Raw genomic sequence first — 16,919 nt, 5'->3', positions numbered from 1 at the left:
CAATTTCTTCTTGTACTGATTAGTTTTGGCTAGTTGATGACCTAAAAATGTTTGATAGTTTAATCATGTTTCACTCTGTTGAGACAAAAATAGCTTTCCTGGTTTTATGGCTACTCATTCATTTTTAATAAAGTGCAACAATGGGATTTCACAGATTCAAGAGCCCAGTAAAAACTGAATTTATTTAAAGGGCAGAGGGACAAAAGGTCCTTTTCAAATTTCTGTACAAAGGTTGGTTTTGGCAACACCGAGGCAAGGGATGGATAAAAAAAAAAAAAACTTTAAAATTTAATAACACAAAACTTTTCTCAGGTAAATCAGTAGTAAACCAGCATGCTGTTTCAGCTATGATGATCCATCTCAAAATGTATTACAGAAAATACAAATGTTTACGATCAACCTAAACTGGCAAAGAAATTGGTTTAGAATATTTTAATAGATCGATAGAAAAACTTGTGTAAACATACATTTTATTTTGTTTCACTTTTATTCAAAGCCAAACTTTTAGTAAAAAAAAACAAAACAAAATATAAGATTGAGTTCCATGTAACTGACAAATTAAGCATTTGTAATTTGAAAGACTATTATAGTGTGTCTTTTTTCTGTTCATACCAGCCTGTGAGTGCACAACTATACAGATGTAGATATCCACATGCAGCAAGAACATTTTGTGGCTTTAAATATTTTTTCACTTTACATCTGGTCGACCATCTGGAACATTATCACACACACCCACTCTTTGACTTTAGGTATATACAATATACAGTACATATACATGTAAAATATGGAGGGCCAGAAATGCAACAATGCGATAAATAAACCATTAGGTAGGTATATACAGTATGTCCTCCATTGATAAAACTTGGAAATAAATACAACCAATATTTACTAAAATGTGTCATTAATGATTAAAACGAATCCACAAATAATTTATTAAATGCTTCATACAGTCATTTAGTGTCATTATTTAAAATTAAAATATCAATTTGATTTACAAACAGATAATTAGTTCACTATTTTATTCATTCTTTCATTGTTCTGGTTCTTCAGTGCATCGTGAAATAATTTCCAGTACGACTGTGGCTGATTCGTTACTGAACAGAGCAAATCAAGACCCCAGAACACGAATGGATACAGAGCTGAAACTGAAACAATACACAGAGTAACTCAAATAATTAGAAAAAGTAAAACTGTTACCACAGATTGATCGGTGACTACTGTCACGTGTTCACGCTTTCATGAGATGGAGGAAGACGGAAGATAATGTCAGTAGTCTGGAACTACTTGAAACTATAACTATATGAAACAAAGCAAACTAATTTAGCTAAGTATAACAGCTCGATGTCAGTGGAGCGGTAGACTGATGCATTTCTGATCTTGACATTAAACTCAGAATTGGAGAAAATTAAATCTTGTCCTACTGATCCTAGTGGATATTCACGAGTCTTACATTTTCAGCTCAGTCTTACAATGCAAACTTACTTTACGAGCTTAGAGTATCTCAACTTTGACCAGGAGCTTGGCTGGCTTAAAACTGATTCAGTGTCAAAAAACTATTTCCAGAAGAACACAGACACAACATTTCAAATTGTCAAAGGACAAGAAGTTCCACTCAGGCTAAACACAAAGTTCCAGGATATTCCTGCTCTCAGATCCGCATGTTGTACGTGTCATAGACTTTAGTAACAATAAAACTGTTGCAGACTTTCGCAAACATCCTGACATCTCATCTTCGAACAGAAGTATGCAGGATAAAGGTGACAATTAGTGGTTTTAGGTAGGTAGCAAAAATGATCTGGGATAAGTTTTTCAAAAACACAACAAATTTATTCATGTTTTTTTTTACTTTTTGTTACGTGCCACTTTATAAACACGTTCATGAGCATGCTCCCAGTTTTGATAATGAAAAGGAAGGTCACAGCTTTTGTTATTATTTAAATTATTATATGAGTCAAGGGGGTTCCACTGATGTAGCACGTGTTTAACCAATTATTTGATTAATAAAAAAGAAATACTGGATTACTAAGATATTTGACAGCTGTATCTCTAATGCAGAGCCAATCAACACTTGGATTCTTTAGGTGTCAGTATTCATCTTTATCGTTTGTTTGGCTATGCGTGTCTGAACTATCTTTACAAAGTTATATGAGAGCTCTTACTGAATTTGTTTTGATGGAGTTACCACATTTTGTATGAATCCAGTTCAGACACAAGCAATGGTCTTGACTAGATCAGCATTAGCCCTGCCCACTGACTTTAAAGGGCAAGGCTGACAAATAAAATTAATGATGCACTGCAGCACAAGACCATGAAGTGAAATGTTTATGGTTTAGGTAAAAGGAATTTATTAAATTTATATATGCAATAAATTATTTATGTATTCATTTTCTAATTTCACTTATTATTGACACATTTAAGTAATTATTTAATGAAATCTTAATTAGTTAGAAATGGCACATTTGTCCCTCCATGGTAAAAGGCCTTAATAGGCAAAGAAATGTAGATGGGGCCCATTACAAAATCACATATTCTTGACAAAGGCATTGAGGTGATCAAAGCCACATCTACTGTACACATGAGGTCTGTTCAGGTTCTGTGTTATGACTGGTCCACGGGCTTTATGATGGGCACTTGAGGTTCCTCCCCACTGTTGTCATCCTTTCCAACCCAGTGGATACCATGGCCATTTTCGTTGGGCCGAAAGGGTGGCGAATGCTGGCGCTCGAGCGTGGAGAACGTGGTGAACTGAACTCTCTTTCTTTTGCTGGTAGGTGAGTGGATTGATTCGCTTTGCATGGGTTTGTTTCTGTTAGGGCCTGAACAGCCGAGGGGGGAGTCCGTCACAGAGGCCAAGCAACTGGGCCTCCTGGAAAGAGAAGCAGTCTTATCAGGCCCAATGTCTATCACAGTGGTTGCTGTCTGGGAGTCTTGGTGCAACGGGCTGCATGGCACAGTCATCACCAGCTCGGCGTCTGTGCCGAGCCACACCCAGTCATGCCTGTGTCCTGTTGGCTCTTGACTATGGGAGGAAGGCTTCTTATGCCGAAATTTAACCACATATGAGATGCAGTTTACCAGAAACACTAGAATGGCCAGGCAAAAGACACCCAACAAAGCATACATGCCAATCTCTAAGTCTGTGAGCGGCCTGTTGGCCACTACTTCTTCACCACCAATTTCCACCTCTGATGTTCCCTGCCCAGGTACCCCCACCTTGGTGGGGAAGTTGTTGTAGTTTACCAGATTCCCAGGAGCTTTCACGGTGCTAGTAAAGCCCACACTGCTCATATCTTCCGCTATCATATTGTCTGAGCTGTATCCTTTTCTGCCGTCTCTGGGGCTGCTAAAAAGGCTGATGTTCACCATACTGGTAGGACTGCCAGCATTTTGTAAAATGCTGGTTTTACCCACTCCTCCGAGGCTGCCACTGGTTATCACGGTTTTTTCTGTAGAATTGATGGTGGTTGGGATCCTCTGAACAGCACTCTCCTCTTTATTGAAGTTTGAGATACTTGTGGGAAGAAATTGAGATGGCAGTCCCTGCTTCCTCTTGTTGTCCACCTCCTCCCCATCATTCCCATAGTCACTGCTTTTGCTGACAGGGCTTTGGTCAAGGCTGCGGGCATTGCTGCCTGGCCGCCGAGCATTCACCTGAAACTTGACCTTAAGGCTGCCGTTGCCGACTGCCACCGTGCTTTTGCGTTTGGACTTCTGGCAGGCCTCGCAGATGGACATCTCTACCCTAACCAGGACTCCCTCGCCCTCTCCCTCTGCCACCACAACTGGAGGTTTGCCCTGCACTGACACCACCCTCTGGTCTAGAGACGTTACTGTCATACGGTAGAAAGCTGGATCATAAATGTCGAGAGGTGTCTGGTTGCCATCGCTGAACTGTATCCAGGAACTGACTAAAGCGTTCTGTGAAAAACAAGTGGCAGAAATTACTATTGGACATCAAAGCTAAAATTTTTCTCAGAGACATTTAAAAGAATAATAAAGAATGTTACCTGTTTGGGGCTCTGTAGCACCTCTTGTGTCATTGTTGTTGCCAAGATGGCCCTGCTGCTTCCTGGACTACGTTGTAAGGTCATGGAGAGGCCTGTAACCAGCTGGACCCCTAACTCTATGATGCTGACTTTATCATCCACAACTTTGACAGTTGTCTTTGCCAAGATAACATCAGATATAGGCGAAAACACCTGTCACAAAATTTAATGTCCAGTAAAATCAATCAGTAAAGGGGTCTCAGTTTTGGATTCAATTTGGTGCACCAGGTTAAAAAAAATTATACTCAAATAGGTAATATCAAATACTAATTTAAAGGTTTTCCACCAGCTGCTTTTCAAAGATAACACAATCAGCAGTTTATCCTGTTACCTGGATGGTTGTTGTCCCAAAATCTCGACCTGACAGCACCCTTCCTTCCTGCAGCTTTGCAATTCGAGGGTCCTCCACCTTCATGAAGTATTGAACCAACCTTGTGACGTCCACCTGCCAGTCAGGGCTCAGGAAATAGGCTGTGGGATCTCGTGGGTCTTCCTGCTCTGCCACAAAATGAGTTAGCACCCGCACAAGGGCATGCTGAAGCTGCAGCATGCAGCCTTTCCCCTTCTGTTCAGCTTCATCGCTGTTCCAGACAGACCTGAGATATAAGCACAAAAACACATGTGTGGGTCACATCTGTCACACAGTTAATGCTTTTACCTGCTTGACATCAATCATGTAACCCTGTCTCTTTGCTTGATTGGATCACACAGAGTCACCACAGTACATTAAATAACAGAATCATATTCCCTAAATCCCGAGAGATATTTGAATGTGTATGAACTAAATGATGTATCCAAAAATCCCACCTAAAAACCAAACAAGTGATTTTTTTTTTTTTTTTTAGACAAACTGAGCATCTCCTACCTTTTTGAGGTCAGGATTGGTACCCTCCAGCTTTTGATCTGGCTCAGTTCTGTGTCTGACAGCTCGATCTGGAGGGGGAGCCGAGGCATCCACACGTTCAGTTCAAGCTGAGCGCTCAGGTAGCTGTAGGTGAAGTTTACTGTCATCTTCACCTTGCCTTTGGTCTCTTTGCCATTTACAAAAACATAGTCACATCTGTCTGACACCTGGGTAGAAGAGGACATAATACCAAAAGGAAACCATTCATCAGAGCATAAATCTCTTATCAATTTTATAGCCTGTCTGCTATCGTTGAGTTTGTATAAGTATGAAAACAGTCTGCATCGAACCCTGAGGGAATTTGTTGTCCATGAAGGAGATGTTCGTCATCTAACCAATGACAAAAAAATAATTAAATATTCCCATAAAAGTCACTGTTTTAACAAATAGGCCGTTCTTACAAAAACAAATGGCCTTGCAGCAGTTTTGCGCTGCATGTTACCACAGTAATGTCAGCTGGCTGTAATAAACTACTGCGATGATCACCAGTCCGAAGCGTTAGGAAGAGGCGGCATTGCAATTTTATGTTAATCCAAATATTACGCGGCGTTGTGCTGACATCAGTCCTCCACAGCCAAGTGCATTCATTACAGCTTAATTTCAAAGGTGACCTTTGCAAGTTTTCACAACTACTCAAGATCTCAAGTCATTCTGAGACATTTGTCAGGAGGGGATCCTTTGATCAATTTGGTGAAAGCACACAGGAAAGTTCAGGGGAAACCATGACTTTGACAAATACAGAATGTAAACACGTTCTCAGTTGTATTTGTGTGAACCTAAAAGCCTATCTAGAAAATAGGACAAGCTATTTTTTTTTCAAAAGGTCCTCTGGGGGTCAGTCATGCTGAATTCATTGCGTGCCATGAATATAAGCTCTAACATGGCCACATCACGATGTGTCATCCTTTCTTCTAACTGACATGTAAAGCCCTTATTCCTACAAATGATCCACTCTCCAACTAAACAACCAGATTTAAAATGAATGCCACTGCTCTTGGATAGCTGCAGAGAGTGGAAGGTGAATGTTCAAATAATCTACAGTTACCGTTAGTCTTATTGTGTGTCTAAGAATATCCCTCCGTGTTATTAGTTTCTACAAAAAAGATGTTTGTCTAAAATGGGATGTGACTTTCATCACTGGGTAAAATATTAAGAACAAATTGGACTTAAAATATCCACTTCACTGACACAACTGTGACTAAAGTTTCTGTGTGCTACTAATTCAAGTCAAAGGATACAGAACAAATATTTCAATTTCAAAGAAACTAGTTAAATTCATCAGGATGTGTGAACATGGGTTAAATCGTTGTTTGAGCTCCAAAAAAGTTATAATTATTTACCCAGACTCAGCTTTGTATGTTTAAGGGAAGATTGTTTTTGCATATTTTACGTCTTCATCTTCACTGTACTTTTGAAAATCCTTGCCTCTCTGGCAGATTAGACTCAAGTCTTGCTTTCATTTAGTAGCGTGAGCTGTCCATTTTAGATAAATCCTTCTCCATCTATCACTCCCAGATTTGATACCCCTCAGGCACAGCAGAAGAGGAACGATATCTGAGTCAAGCTGCTAGACTAAGAAGATTAAAGAGAATGTTTGTGACTAAAGCTGCTGTTTGGTCAGCAAACACTCTGGGGGCTACAGTAAGCTCAGAACAAAAGCAAAGGCCGGCAAATTACAGGGTTGAAAGGGATCATTTCATTCATTTGAACCCTTTTGACATCCACATGTAATCCCACTTTTCTTATTACTGACACCTATGTGCACTTCATGCGAGTTTATTCTGTTCTGTCAATCTCAGCAGCAGTCTAAACGGATTACAAGACACATTTATTAGCAGAGAAATCCCTTGTTTATTTCAACTACTTTGGGTCATATTTACCAATGGAAAATATAACACAGGTCTGGAATCCTGGTGCACGTATTACCACCAGCCTCCAAAGGCGAAAGGGTGGTCGTATTTTTGCCAGTGTTTGTGTGAAATCAATCCAATTTTAATCAACATAAACAATCACAAAAATGACTACCCCATGTACAGTCAGATTTACAGAAATTGAGCTAAAATTTGGTGTGGTGGCAGCTGTGGGTTGTACTCTGACCTCTGAAAGATCTGAATTCTGATTTTCAGTTTTTACCTGTAAAAAAAAAAAGCAGGTTACAGGCTGTCAGCATGTGCTGTTTTTGTATATAGGAGCAAATGGGCCATAGAAGAGTGGTCACAACTGAGTACAGAAGGCGTTCATTGTTGAAAACCTCTGTGAACCATTGTGATGAACTATTTGTTTAACCATTTGGAAAAAAGGAAGCAGAAGTGACTCTCATGTCACTTATTTACTTACAGCTGGCCTGCTTGTCACACATTATTATCACAGCATTTTCCTTAACAAAATCGCCAAATTGCTCTCCTGCCAATTAGCATTCAAACGGGCGTGCAAGATACTCAATGAAAAAGTAATTACTAGTGTGCATAAATGCTTTGCACATTGCTACTAAACAAAGTGATTAAAACTGAATAACGGTCCCTGAACGTTGCAAAGACAGACATTTCAATCAATTTTAACTTTTCTTGTCACTCAGTCCTTTTCAACTAATACTCAGCAGCTAGTCCAGCAGTGTGTAACTAAACCAGACATTATTCAACTGAATGGTTTTGCTCTTTGTATTCTTTGCTTGTGGACAAATTTAACTGAGGGGAAGAGGAGATTCTATACCTTGAGAACATCTTCGTCACTGGTGCTGCAGTCTGTGTAGTCAGACACATCTGTGATTGCTCCTTCTTCCTCCACAGCGACTATCCTCACAGGCATCACCACCTTCTTTCCAGTCAGCACGGCTGTGTTCAGGATCTCTGTGTCCTGCAGAGAAAGTGAGGTAAAAAGAGCTGTAATCAGATGAGAAAATAACTAATCACATCCAGTCGTTCGGTGTAGTTTCAGCTCATACTTTGTGTGATTCAGCCGCCAGACAGGAACTACTTTTGTGCAGTTACTCTCAAAGGATGAAAGTGGAAGAAGGCAGGAGATATAGGTGATGAAGGGTAGCTCGCTGACCTTAGAAGTCCCGGAGTGATGAAAAAGCTATTCTCCCTTTGGGAAGTTATGGATGAATCTGAGTTAGGACAAGGTGGTGACCAGGTCAGCACATGAAGGGGAGAGCTAATCTTGGATTTCTCTGCACAAACGTATTCCTCTGGGGGAAGCTGTATTCCTTCAAACATGGCCAAACAACCATGTCCATGGACTGAAAATAAACTCTTACATATATGCGGTGTCAGCTGAAGTGTCCATGTCCTTCAGCAGTGGAAGGTTTGGCCTGTGCTCTTCGGAAAGGGGGCATCATTGACCCAAATATTTACAAACAGTTGAATAAAAGGACAATTTTGAATTTGGGGAGATAAACTTGTTTATGTGAGTATAAACGTCAATCATGCTGCATAATCTATTCTTCTGAAGACCTTAACTTTTGTTCATACTTTTTGGTTTGCCACTGACTTCAAAATCTTACCTACATGTTTTGTACCAATAATTACATAAAAATCTAATGATCTGGAGTTTTATGTGCTAGCGTGAAAATCAGACTCACTTTTTTCGATTTTTCCCCAAGCAGCTGATGAAATGTCAGATTTTTAACTTGTTACTGAGTGTAACATTAATGAGAGCAGACAATAATTAGGCATTATTGTCTGAGATTAACCACTAGAAACTTATATACAATCCAAAGGAATGAACCACAGCGAAGCTCAAGGTTTGTGATGAAAGGATTATGACACATTTGTCTGGTTATTTAACCGGTCTAGCAAGCTGTTCAATTATTCTGTGTTCACATCTGTGGCACAGAATTTGATCAACCCGGTCTTGTGCAGTGCACAACGTGCGGTGAGATGGGACCTTTAAATATGGACCAATTAACTGACCAAGTTGCAGATGGGAAAAATGTAGTAGAGAAATAAAATGTATTTTCTTAATAGTTTGCTATATCATGATATTGTGATGTGGCTAAACTGGCTGCATAGTGATGCAGTTAGTTGGCACTGTTCCCTCAGGGCAGGAAGGTCCTGGGTTTGAAACTTAAATGAGGCCTTCCCACAGTCTAAAACAGGGGTCTCCAATCCTGGTCCTTGAGGGCCACTATCCTGCATGTGTTACTTGTTTTCCTGCTCCAACACACCTGATTCAGTGGTTAAATGACCTCTTCATGTTCTGCAGAAGCCTGTTAATCACCCATTGATTCAAATCAGGTGTGTTGGAGCAGAGGAACAAGTAAAACATGCAGGATAGTGGCCCTCGAGAACCAGGATTGGAGACCACTGGTCTAAAACCATGCCTGTTACGTTAATTGATTATTCTAAATTGGCCCTAGATGTGAGTGTGTGGGTGCAGGGTTGTTCATCTCTATATGACCTTGTGATGGACTGTCCAGGGTGTACCACACCTCTCATAAAATGACATCTGGAGATAAGCACCAGCTCCCTGGGACCGCATCTTTTATATATGCAGGTATAAAAGATAGATCACTGATTGAATTTGGTGTATATTTCATGTAGACAGCCACCTCTAAAACACATGCTCTGTGAAAGTGGCAGGAGATGCATAGACACCATGCCCTCTAAAATCAGCTACATGGAAAATATCTCAAGGTACAGCGTATCTATTTAAAATGCAGTGGTTTGCTTCTGTAATTCTGCTCAGATTTTGAGCAAACATCTCAGAGGCAACTCGTTAAAGCCTCGGGAAATTGTGAAAAACAGTCGTATGTCGTCTTTAAACAGTGTCGAAGAATAGAATAATATTTGTGTGAATAAGCTTGAAAGCTGTGTAGCGCCGTGCGGTTAAGTTAAATCAAATTTAAAGAGACAGTTGGCCATTTTGATTATGCAAATGAGGCAGATGGATATGTGTCCCTCGACTCCCAAACTGGTGTAAATGAATCTGAGATAGCCTAGCTGAACCCCCCACCCCCTCGCTCCCCTATGCTCTGAAGGTTGTGTCAGTATGGCTTTTGCCACTCTTTTTGAAATACTGTCTCTGAGCCAACTCGAAAATCTCCTCATGTTTGGCCCTCAGCCTGAGGTCGGCTTCAACTCAACAAACGAGATGAATCATGTCAAATTCACAAATCAGGATACTGCAGCATATTATGATTTAATGCACCCCGGCACTGTTGTGGTGGGAATGTAGCAGATAGGTTGTGAATTGTTCAAAACAGTATGGACTAAAATATGACCGAAAATATTACTTTTCATATTTCCTATGAGCGATATATTCCATAAATCCTGTGCGGCTGAACAACTGCTAAGCTTATATTAATACCTTCAAGTAAGAAGACATTGGCCCAGGTGACAAATAACCAAGATTCAACAGTGTTATTCAAACAGCTGTAATGTTTAGTGGAGGGGATTATATCATGGATTAATTATAGAGGTAGTGTAGCATGTTAAAGAGGCCCGAGGCACCAAAATAGCAGCATACGAAGCAGCTGTTGGGAGCAGAGGATGACCACATATTGCACGCCAGAACAGAGCAGAACAACAGAGAAGAGAGGCATCAGCTAGTTGACAGTCAACATCACAAGGTCACACTCCGCTCAGAATAGAACCCATTTACTAAACAAAACCGAAGCATATCCAGCCTTCTGTGTATGCAAACCAGACAGGAATGGATCAGAGCAAAGTGCATTTCATGATATTTTCATGCGCCAATGCTCAAATGCAGTCCAAGTGTTGGCAGTTATCGGAGATGCTGCTGTCGGTGTAATGTTGGTGCTGGTTTTCATAATGATTGGGTTTGACATAAAAAAATAAACTGTCATCCAACTCACCATTACGAGAGGAGCCAGGCCAACAAAGTCTCTCTGAGTCGTATAAATCCTCATGGCTCCTTCTGTCTTGGCTACGTTTTTGGGCACAGATGGTAGCTCCAGCTTCCATATGATCACCTGACTGTCAACAGGACTGCTCAGCTCTTCAACCTCAAAGTCCATCTGAAGTACCTCCAGGAGACTGCTTTCAAGCCTGGATCGGGAACAAAATGCTTTGGATAAGTGAACAAGTAGGTGCTTTTCCAGGTGTCTAACTAAGGTTAAAAAATAATAATCAGCACACCCTTTAGTAGTTATAAAGTTGTACATATTAGTACATAATAAAAGTAATAAATCTGTTCATTTTGAATAAAGAAGAGGTAAATACAACCTTGATGTATCTGAAGTTACATAAGCATAGTGAAAACTAACATCTTATGGTTTACTAGCTTAAAGAACCACCTTCAGCAGCAACAACTTTAGATAATTATCTTCTGTATAACCTTGTTTCCTCCTTTTGTTAACATTGCTTCGCTTCACTGAGATTTGCAGGCATTTGTTTACGCTTCTCTTAACATTATGCCACAGAGTTTCCATCAGGTTGATGTTTTAAATTCGGCCGGAGCATTGCAACACCTTAGTTTTTATTTTCATTCTGATGGTGATTTAGATCAGTTGTCTGGATCATTATACTTTTGAATGACCTAGTTTACAGCGTACTAAACTTCTGCTACCAAAAAGATGGCCACACTCTACAGTACTACAGTACAGGAGCATTGCATACCATAAAATATATCTGTGCCTACAAAATAAAACCAAATGCTGTGAATTATGGCTGATCATCTTCTCTATTAATCAAAAGTGTATTCTTTAATCCAGCCAACATGGCTTTATGATCTTGTTGATTTGACATGTTGATTAACCAGACATGAAGCTAATAATATGTGTAAGTTAATGGTCACGTCAGTCACATGTTCAGTTAACATTAAAACACTGATCATTAATGTGTGAAACCGCTGTCTGGCCTAAAACACATTTCTTTCATTTTGAAATAATTATACAACTTTTAAAACCTATAGTCTTTTGCCCGAGACTGGACTTTCAAAGAACTCATAGTGACGTGTTTTGAATTTGGCCCCACGGTAATGTAGAAATGTTCAAGCGGGATGTGACAAGCCGAGACAAGGCATGATCTGCCCCCCTTTTTTTTCAGCTTTGAAGAGGACTCATGCATCTTGAGGCATTTTCACAGACACATGAAATAAAACCAAAACAAACCCAGCGAATTTCTTCTTGCAGAGAGAGCCTTGCCCAGGAACATCTGCAAGCGTTAAATGTGAGTGGAATAAAAGGTGGTCTGAGGACAGTGGTATTCTGCGCACATAACAAAAGCAAAAACCCTTTTTGTAACTTATTGAAACTTATAATGGCTTCTCGGTGATGACAGCTGGAACAGCGTCCTCCTGTTGCCACACATTTAATTTTGCTTGCACGGCCCAAGTTTGTATTTCAGGTGTTTTTCCTTGGCACTGTATCGAGCGGCCAAGAAGATTTATTAGCGGGCCAAAACACAATAAGCATGCATATAACAACATGGACTTTATCCGACTCTCTGCAGTGTGTACATGTTATAAATCAGTGTCAGAGTTGTGCAGACACACACAGCAAGTCCATTTTACTGCAGAGAAAAAAAAAATAGGGAGCTGCACACCAGCCACCTTTCTGCGCAAAAACAACAACAATGTGGAATTGCAAATGGTATGTATAAATCCTCCAATAAATTCCACAACAAGGCTTACAAAAGGATTTTCCTTATTAAGAGCAAAAAAAAAAAATAAAAAGATTGAGTGTAATTTAATCATTGAAGCATATTGCTTAGAGACCTGAGATTAAAAGATAGTAATCGCATTCTGGTCAAGTATTGCAAGAAGATATGCTTGGCTCACATAAGCATGCACTGTACATCCCCTTAAGTCTGTATTAACGCAGATATTCATATAATAAGGGATGTTGTCATGCTACCCCCACCCCTGTCATTCTTGGGGGATGGGGGGGAATGATCAACAACCTCATCAGCAATGTTTTTATGGCCCGCAATCTGTTTGCGAGTTTATTAAGATCCAGGCCGATCAACTGAGGAAGGAGGTGGGAAGGGGAAGGGGAACAAAAAAAGCTACCGATACACCAAAGACTTCCTGAGCTCACTGAAGCCAGCAAGGCCAAAAGTCGAAGAAATTCCCACAGAGGTGTGACAGCAGACACTCTTAGCTGGAAGTCCTGTGTGTTTCATCACATTTTTGGAGAGGATTAGCCGTATTAGGGGGGGAAAAAAATATGTTAACCCACAAAGACTTGGTTGTAAACAATATCATAATCCACAACAACGAGAGAAAAAAATCTAATGAGGTCACAGCAGTGTTGACAACACACAAACAAAATGTCTAAAATATTAAATGCAACATGTTTGAATCAAATTTAGTCGACTTTTTGAATATACCTCTACTAGTCATATATCATTTTATTGATTAACAGAATTAATGAAGGAGTTTTGTTTGTTGTTTTTGTTTTTTTCTTCTTGTGAAACTTGGCTGCAAACTCTTGCTCTTTTCCAGCACTGGACATAATTCACACACAGATTAGAGCTTTAGTCCTGAAGTCTTTCCTTGGAGCCGCTCTAAAGGCAGACATAATCTTACTGTTTGAGTTCGATCTCAAAGTATCCGCTTTGGGCTCCACTGGCAAGCCCAAACTGCAACAAAGATCCACGACGTACACAGCAACAACGTCGCTGTTGCAGGCAGGAGCCAGCTCGACGGTCATCTGATCGGTTAGCTCACAGATAGAGACTTACATTAAATTTCAAGAAACATAAAACTGAAAAAAGTCTGTTTTGATCCTTAGAGAATTAATGATGTTGACTGTAGCTCTTGAAATGGTTGGATGGCAGCTGATAATTTTTGGGTCTTTGCCTGTGTGTGAGTGTGTATGCATGTGTCGTGAGACATTGCACACAACATTGTTTTCGAGGTTTGATGAAAACAACAACAGCTCCATTATTTTTCAACACAAGTTGATCTTAGTTTAAAAACTCTGGCATCAGAGGCGGAGGGCAAGAAGCATTCCTTCCAGGAATGTTAAGCCTTTAATTTGTTTTTAATGTTCGGTAAAATGCTCGCAGGCACACACAAGTAATTAAAACAATCAGCTTGGTAGACGTGATACTTATGTTGATGCCAGCGGTACATGATGTGAGTGAGCATGAGGGGACGACATCTTTCTTGTTAGTAAAATAAACGGCACAAAGTGAGGGGAATGCAATGCAAAGCAAAGTTGACAGTGTCTTTTTTCTCTGTTTCCAAGAGGCAAAGAGCTTGTTTGGTTGAATATCTTGGTTCAATCTCCCCGACTCACTGATTCTTTGTTTAATAAAGGTTTTTATGGGATAGAACCTTTAACCTCAACCATGGTTCTGACATATAAGTGACCAGACTGTGTAATATATGGAGAAATCCTCGCCGCTGTCCTTGGTGCTGAAGTAGAAAATGGATTTGTGACATTTTCTTTCTCTCTCTCTTGCTTTCTCTCTCTCAGTACTACAGTTCCTCTAGTTTTAGATTCAACATTCTGTTAACTTTGCACTGTACGCTGTATATACTGTAATTCTTTCTCCACTATATCGTCAGCTGTTATTCTGTTATAGAGTGTTGTGCTCATCATAAACAAAGTGTCAAATGTCAATGTGCAATCATGGAAGAGTTAAAAATTCAAGGAGACGCACACTGCCTCGTGTAGGTTCTAGTATTTTCATCATGTTAATTCTGCTTATTTAACACAGTTTCCACAAATTCCCTTCCAAGAACTAGACAATACAATCTTCCACATGACCTCCTCTCCCTCCTCCTGCTCTATAGATATTGCTCTGAGTAGAAAGTATTTTTCCCAGTCAGTCCCTTTATCTTACAATCTTTTGATAATTCTTGAATTATTGGTATATTTCATGAAAGATCAGGCTTACCATTACCATCCATCGTTACAGAAACATATTGGATTTCTTGTGTTGACCTAGAAACCAATCCCAGAGCTGATCTGAGTGCTGATTAAAGGAGACAGGTCAGTTTTTGTCCTTTTGGACCTCAGTGCCCCCTTCCTTCAGTTGAGTTGTGGTATACCTCAAGGGTCTGATCTAAGCAGCCTTTCTAATTTCACAGCTTGTTTTTCTCACATTATATCCTGCTTGCCCAGAATTTTCTGAAACTGAATGATCATAAGTCAATGATTATTCTGTTTGGTTTTCCTTTTTTTTCCAGTTTTGTTAGCTCCAGTAAGGACAGTCCATCTGGTAATATTACACAATGCTGCCAGGAATCTAGAAGTTATTTTTGATTTGATCCTCAAGTTTGTCAGAGCCAAAAATGTCATTCAGTCTTGTTTTTTTCCCATCTTAATACAATCTCAAAAGTCTAATTTTTTCAACTATGGACATAAAGCAAATAATGAATAATGCAAGCTTTTATCAGCCCTTTACTCTACACACTACTTACATATGACCGTAAAGCTCACTATCAAAACAGCCACATAGGGAAGTTTGCTGATGGTACAGTGGTGGTGGGGCTCATCTCCAACAGCAGTGAGTCAGCATACAGGATGGAAGTGGATGAGCTGGGAAAATGGTGCAGAGAGAACAACCTCATCTTCAACATCAGCACAATAAGGATTTCTGAAAAACTGGAACTGCCCCTCTTTCTCTCTACATCTTTGGTGCTCCTGTGTAGATGGTTCCCCTGCACATGAGCTGTTTTCTCCTCTGCTCTCAGGCTGAAGGCTGCACACCGTCCGGGCAAGGACCATCAGACAAAAAAAATGCTTTCTTCGACTGACAAACTGATTAAAAAAGCCATATTGGAGGGTGTTGTACACTTACTACTACCGCTGCCATCTCCTGCTATTTGTTGATTTCTAATGGTCTTAGACTGGCCCGTATGTGTTTTTTTTTTTTTTTTATCTTTTAGGACTACTTTTATATTTTAGATTTTATTCATGACCCCAATTCTGAAAAAAAAAAAAAACTAAAAACAAAATGGATTGATTTGCTACTCATAAACATATTCACAATGGAATGTGGTGAACATATCAAATGTTTAAAGTAGGAAATTCTAGCAGTTTTTTTTGACAAAAATAATGTAGTTTTTAATTTCATGGTAGTAACACATTTCAAAAAAGTGGAGACATTGGCTGCGAAAAGTAAAAGTATTTGGCATGTATAAGAAACAGCTGGAGGAGCTTTTTGCAACTAATTAAGTTAATTGGTAACAAGTCAGTAAGAGGACAGGGTATAAAAGCAGCATTTTAAAAAGGCTTACTTTTAGAAATAAAGATGAAGAGAAGTTCACCAGTCTACATAAAACTGTGTCTAAAACTAGAGGAAGAATTTCAGAATAATGTTATTCAATGGAAAACTGGGAAGACTTTAAATATCATTCATCTACAGTTTATAATATCATCAAAAAGATTCAAGAATCAGTTCTGGATGTATGTTATCTTCAGGTCCTCAGGGGTCACTGCATTAAAAACAGGTCTGATTCTGTTCTGGGCATCACTGCATGGGCTCAGGAACACTTCCACCAATCAGTATCTGTAAACACAATTTGTTGTGACATCCACAAATGCTGGTGAAAGCTATATCATGCAAAAAATAAGTCATATGTGAACACCATCCAGAAACACCATTGTCTTTTCTGGGCCAAAGCTCATTGCAGAACAGCAAATACAGGTTTTAGAACAACATCTGCTCCCATCCAGCAAAAAAAATCTAGCAAACAAGACCAGGGACGGTTGAAGAGCCAGAATCCTGCATCAGACAAGAATGAGACAACATTCCCTCTAAAACCTCCAGCAGCTGCTCTCCTCAGATCCTAGATGTTTACAGACTGTTGATAAAAGAAGAGGAGATGCTTTACAGTGGGAAACATGACTCTGTCCCAACATGTTGCTGCCAGAAAAAATGAAATTTCCTTATTGTTTCCTAAATATGATACAATTTCTTAGTTTAAGTATTTGATATGCTTACTAAGTTTCATTGTGAATACAATATGAGTTTATGAGATTTGTAAATCATTACAATCCGTGTTTATTTACATTTTATGCAACGTCTCAACTTTTTTTTTAAATTGGAGTT

General features: G+C 39.6%; 1 protein-coding gene across 1 annotated transcript in view; it reads right to left on the bottom strand.

The window, feature by feature from the left end:
* Nucleotides 1-121: 121 nt before the first annotated feature.
* Nucleotides 122-16,919, bottom strand: part of LOC108236507 (transmembrane protein 132D) — a 34,780-nt gene continuing 17,982 nt past the window's right edge. Inside the window, exons 4-9 of the mRNA XM_017417178.3 lie at nucleotides 10,766-10,958; nucleotides 7,660-7,803; nucleotides 4,912-5,117; nucleotides 4,378-4,642; nucleotides 4,008-4,199; nucleotides 122-3,918 (exon numbers count right to left, since the gene is read on the bottom strand). Coding sequence (XP_017272667.1) covers nucleotides 2,599-3,918; nucleotides 4,008-4,199; nucleotides 4,378-4,642; nucleotides 4,912-5,117; nucleotides 7,660-7,803; nucleotides 10,766-10,958 — 2,320 coding nt within the window. The 3' untranslated portion in view covers nucleotides 122-2,598. The remainder of the gene's footprint in view (nucleotides 3,919-4,007; nucleotides 4,200-4,377; nucleotides 4,643-4,911; nucleotides 5,118-7,659; nucleotides 7,804-10,765; nucleotides 10,959-16,919) is intronic.

Source organism: Kryptolebias marmoratus, linkage group LG1 (genome assembly GCF_001649575.2).
Source record: "Kryptolebias marmoratus isolate JLee-2015 linkage group LG1, ASM164957v2, whole genome shotgun sequence".
Taxonomy (NCBI): Eukaryota; Metazoa; Chordata; class Actinopteri; order Cyprinodontiformes; family Rivulidae; genus Kryptolebias; species Kryptolebias marmoratus.
This window is presented reverse-complemented; position numbering and strand designations above follow the sequence as displayed.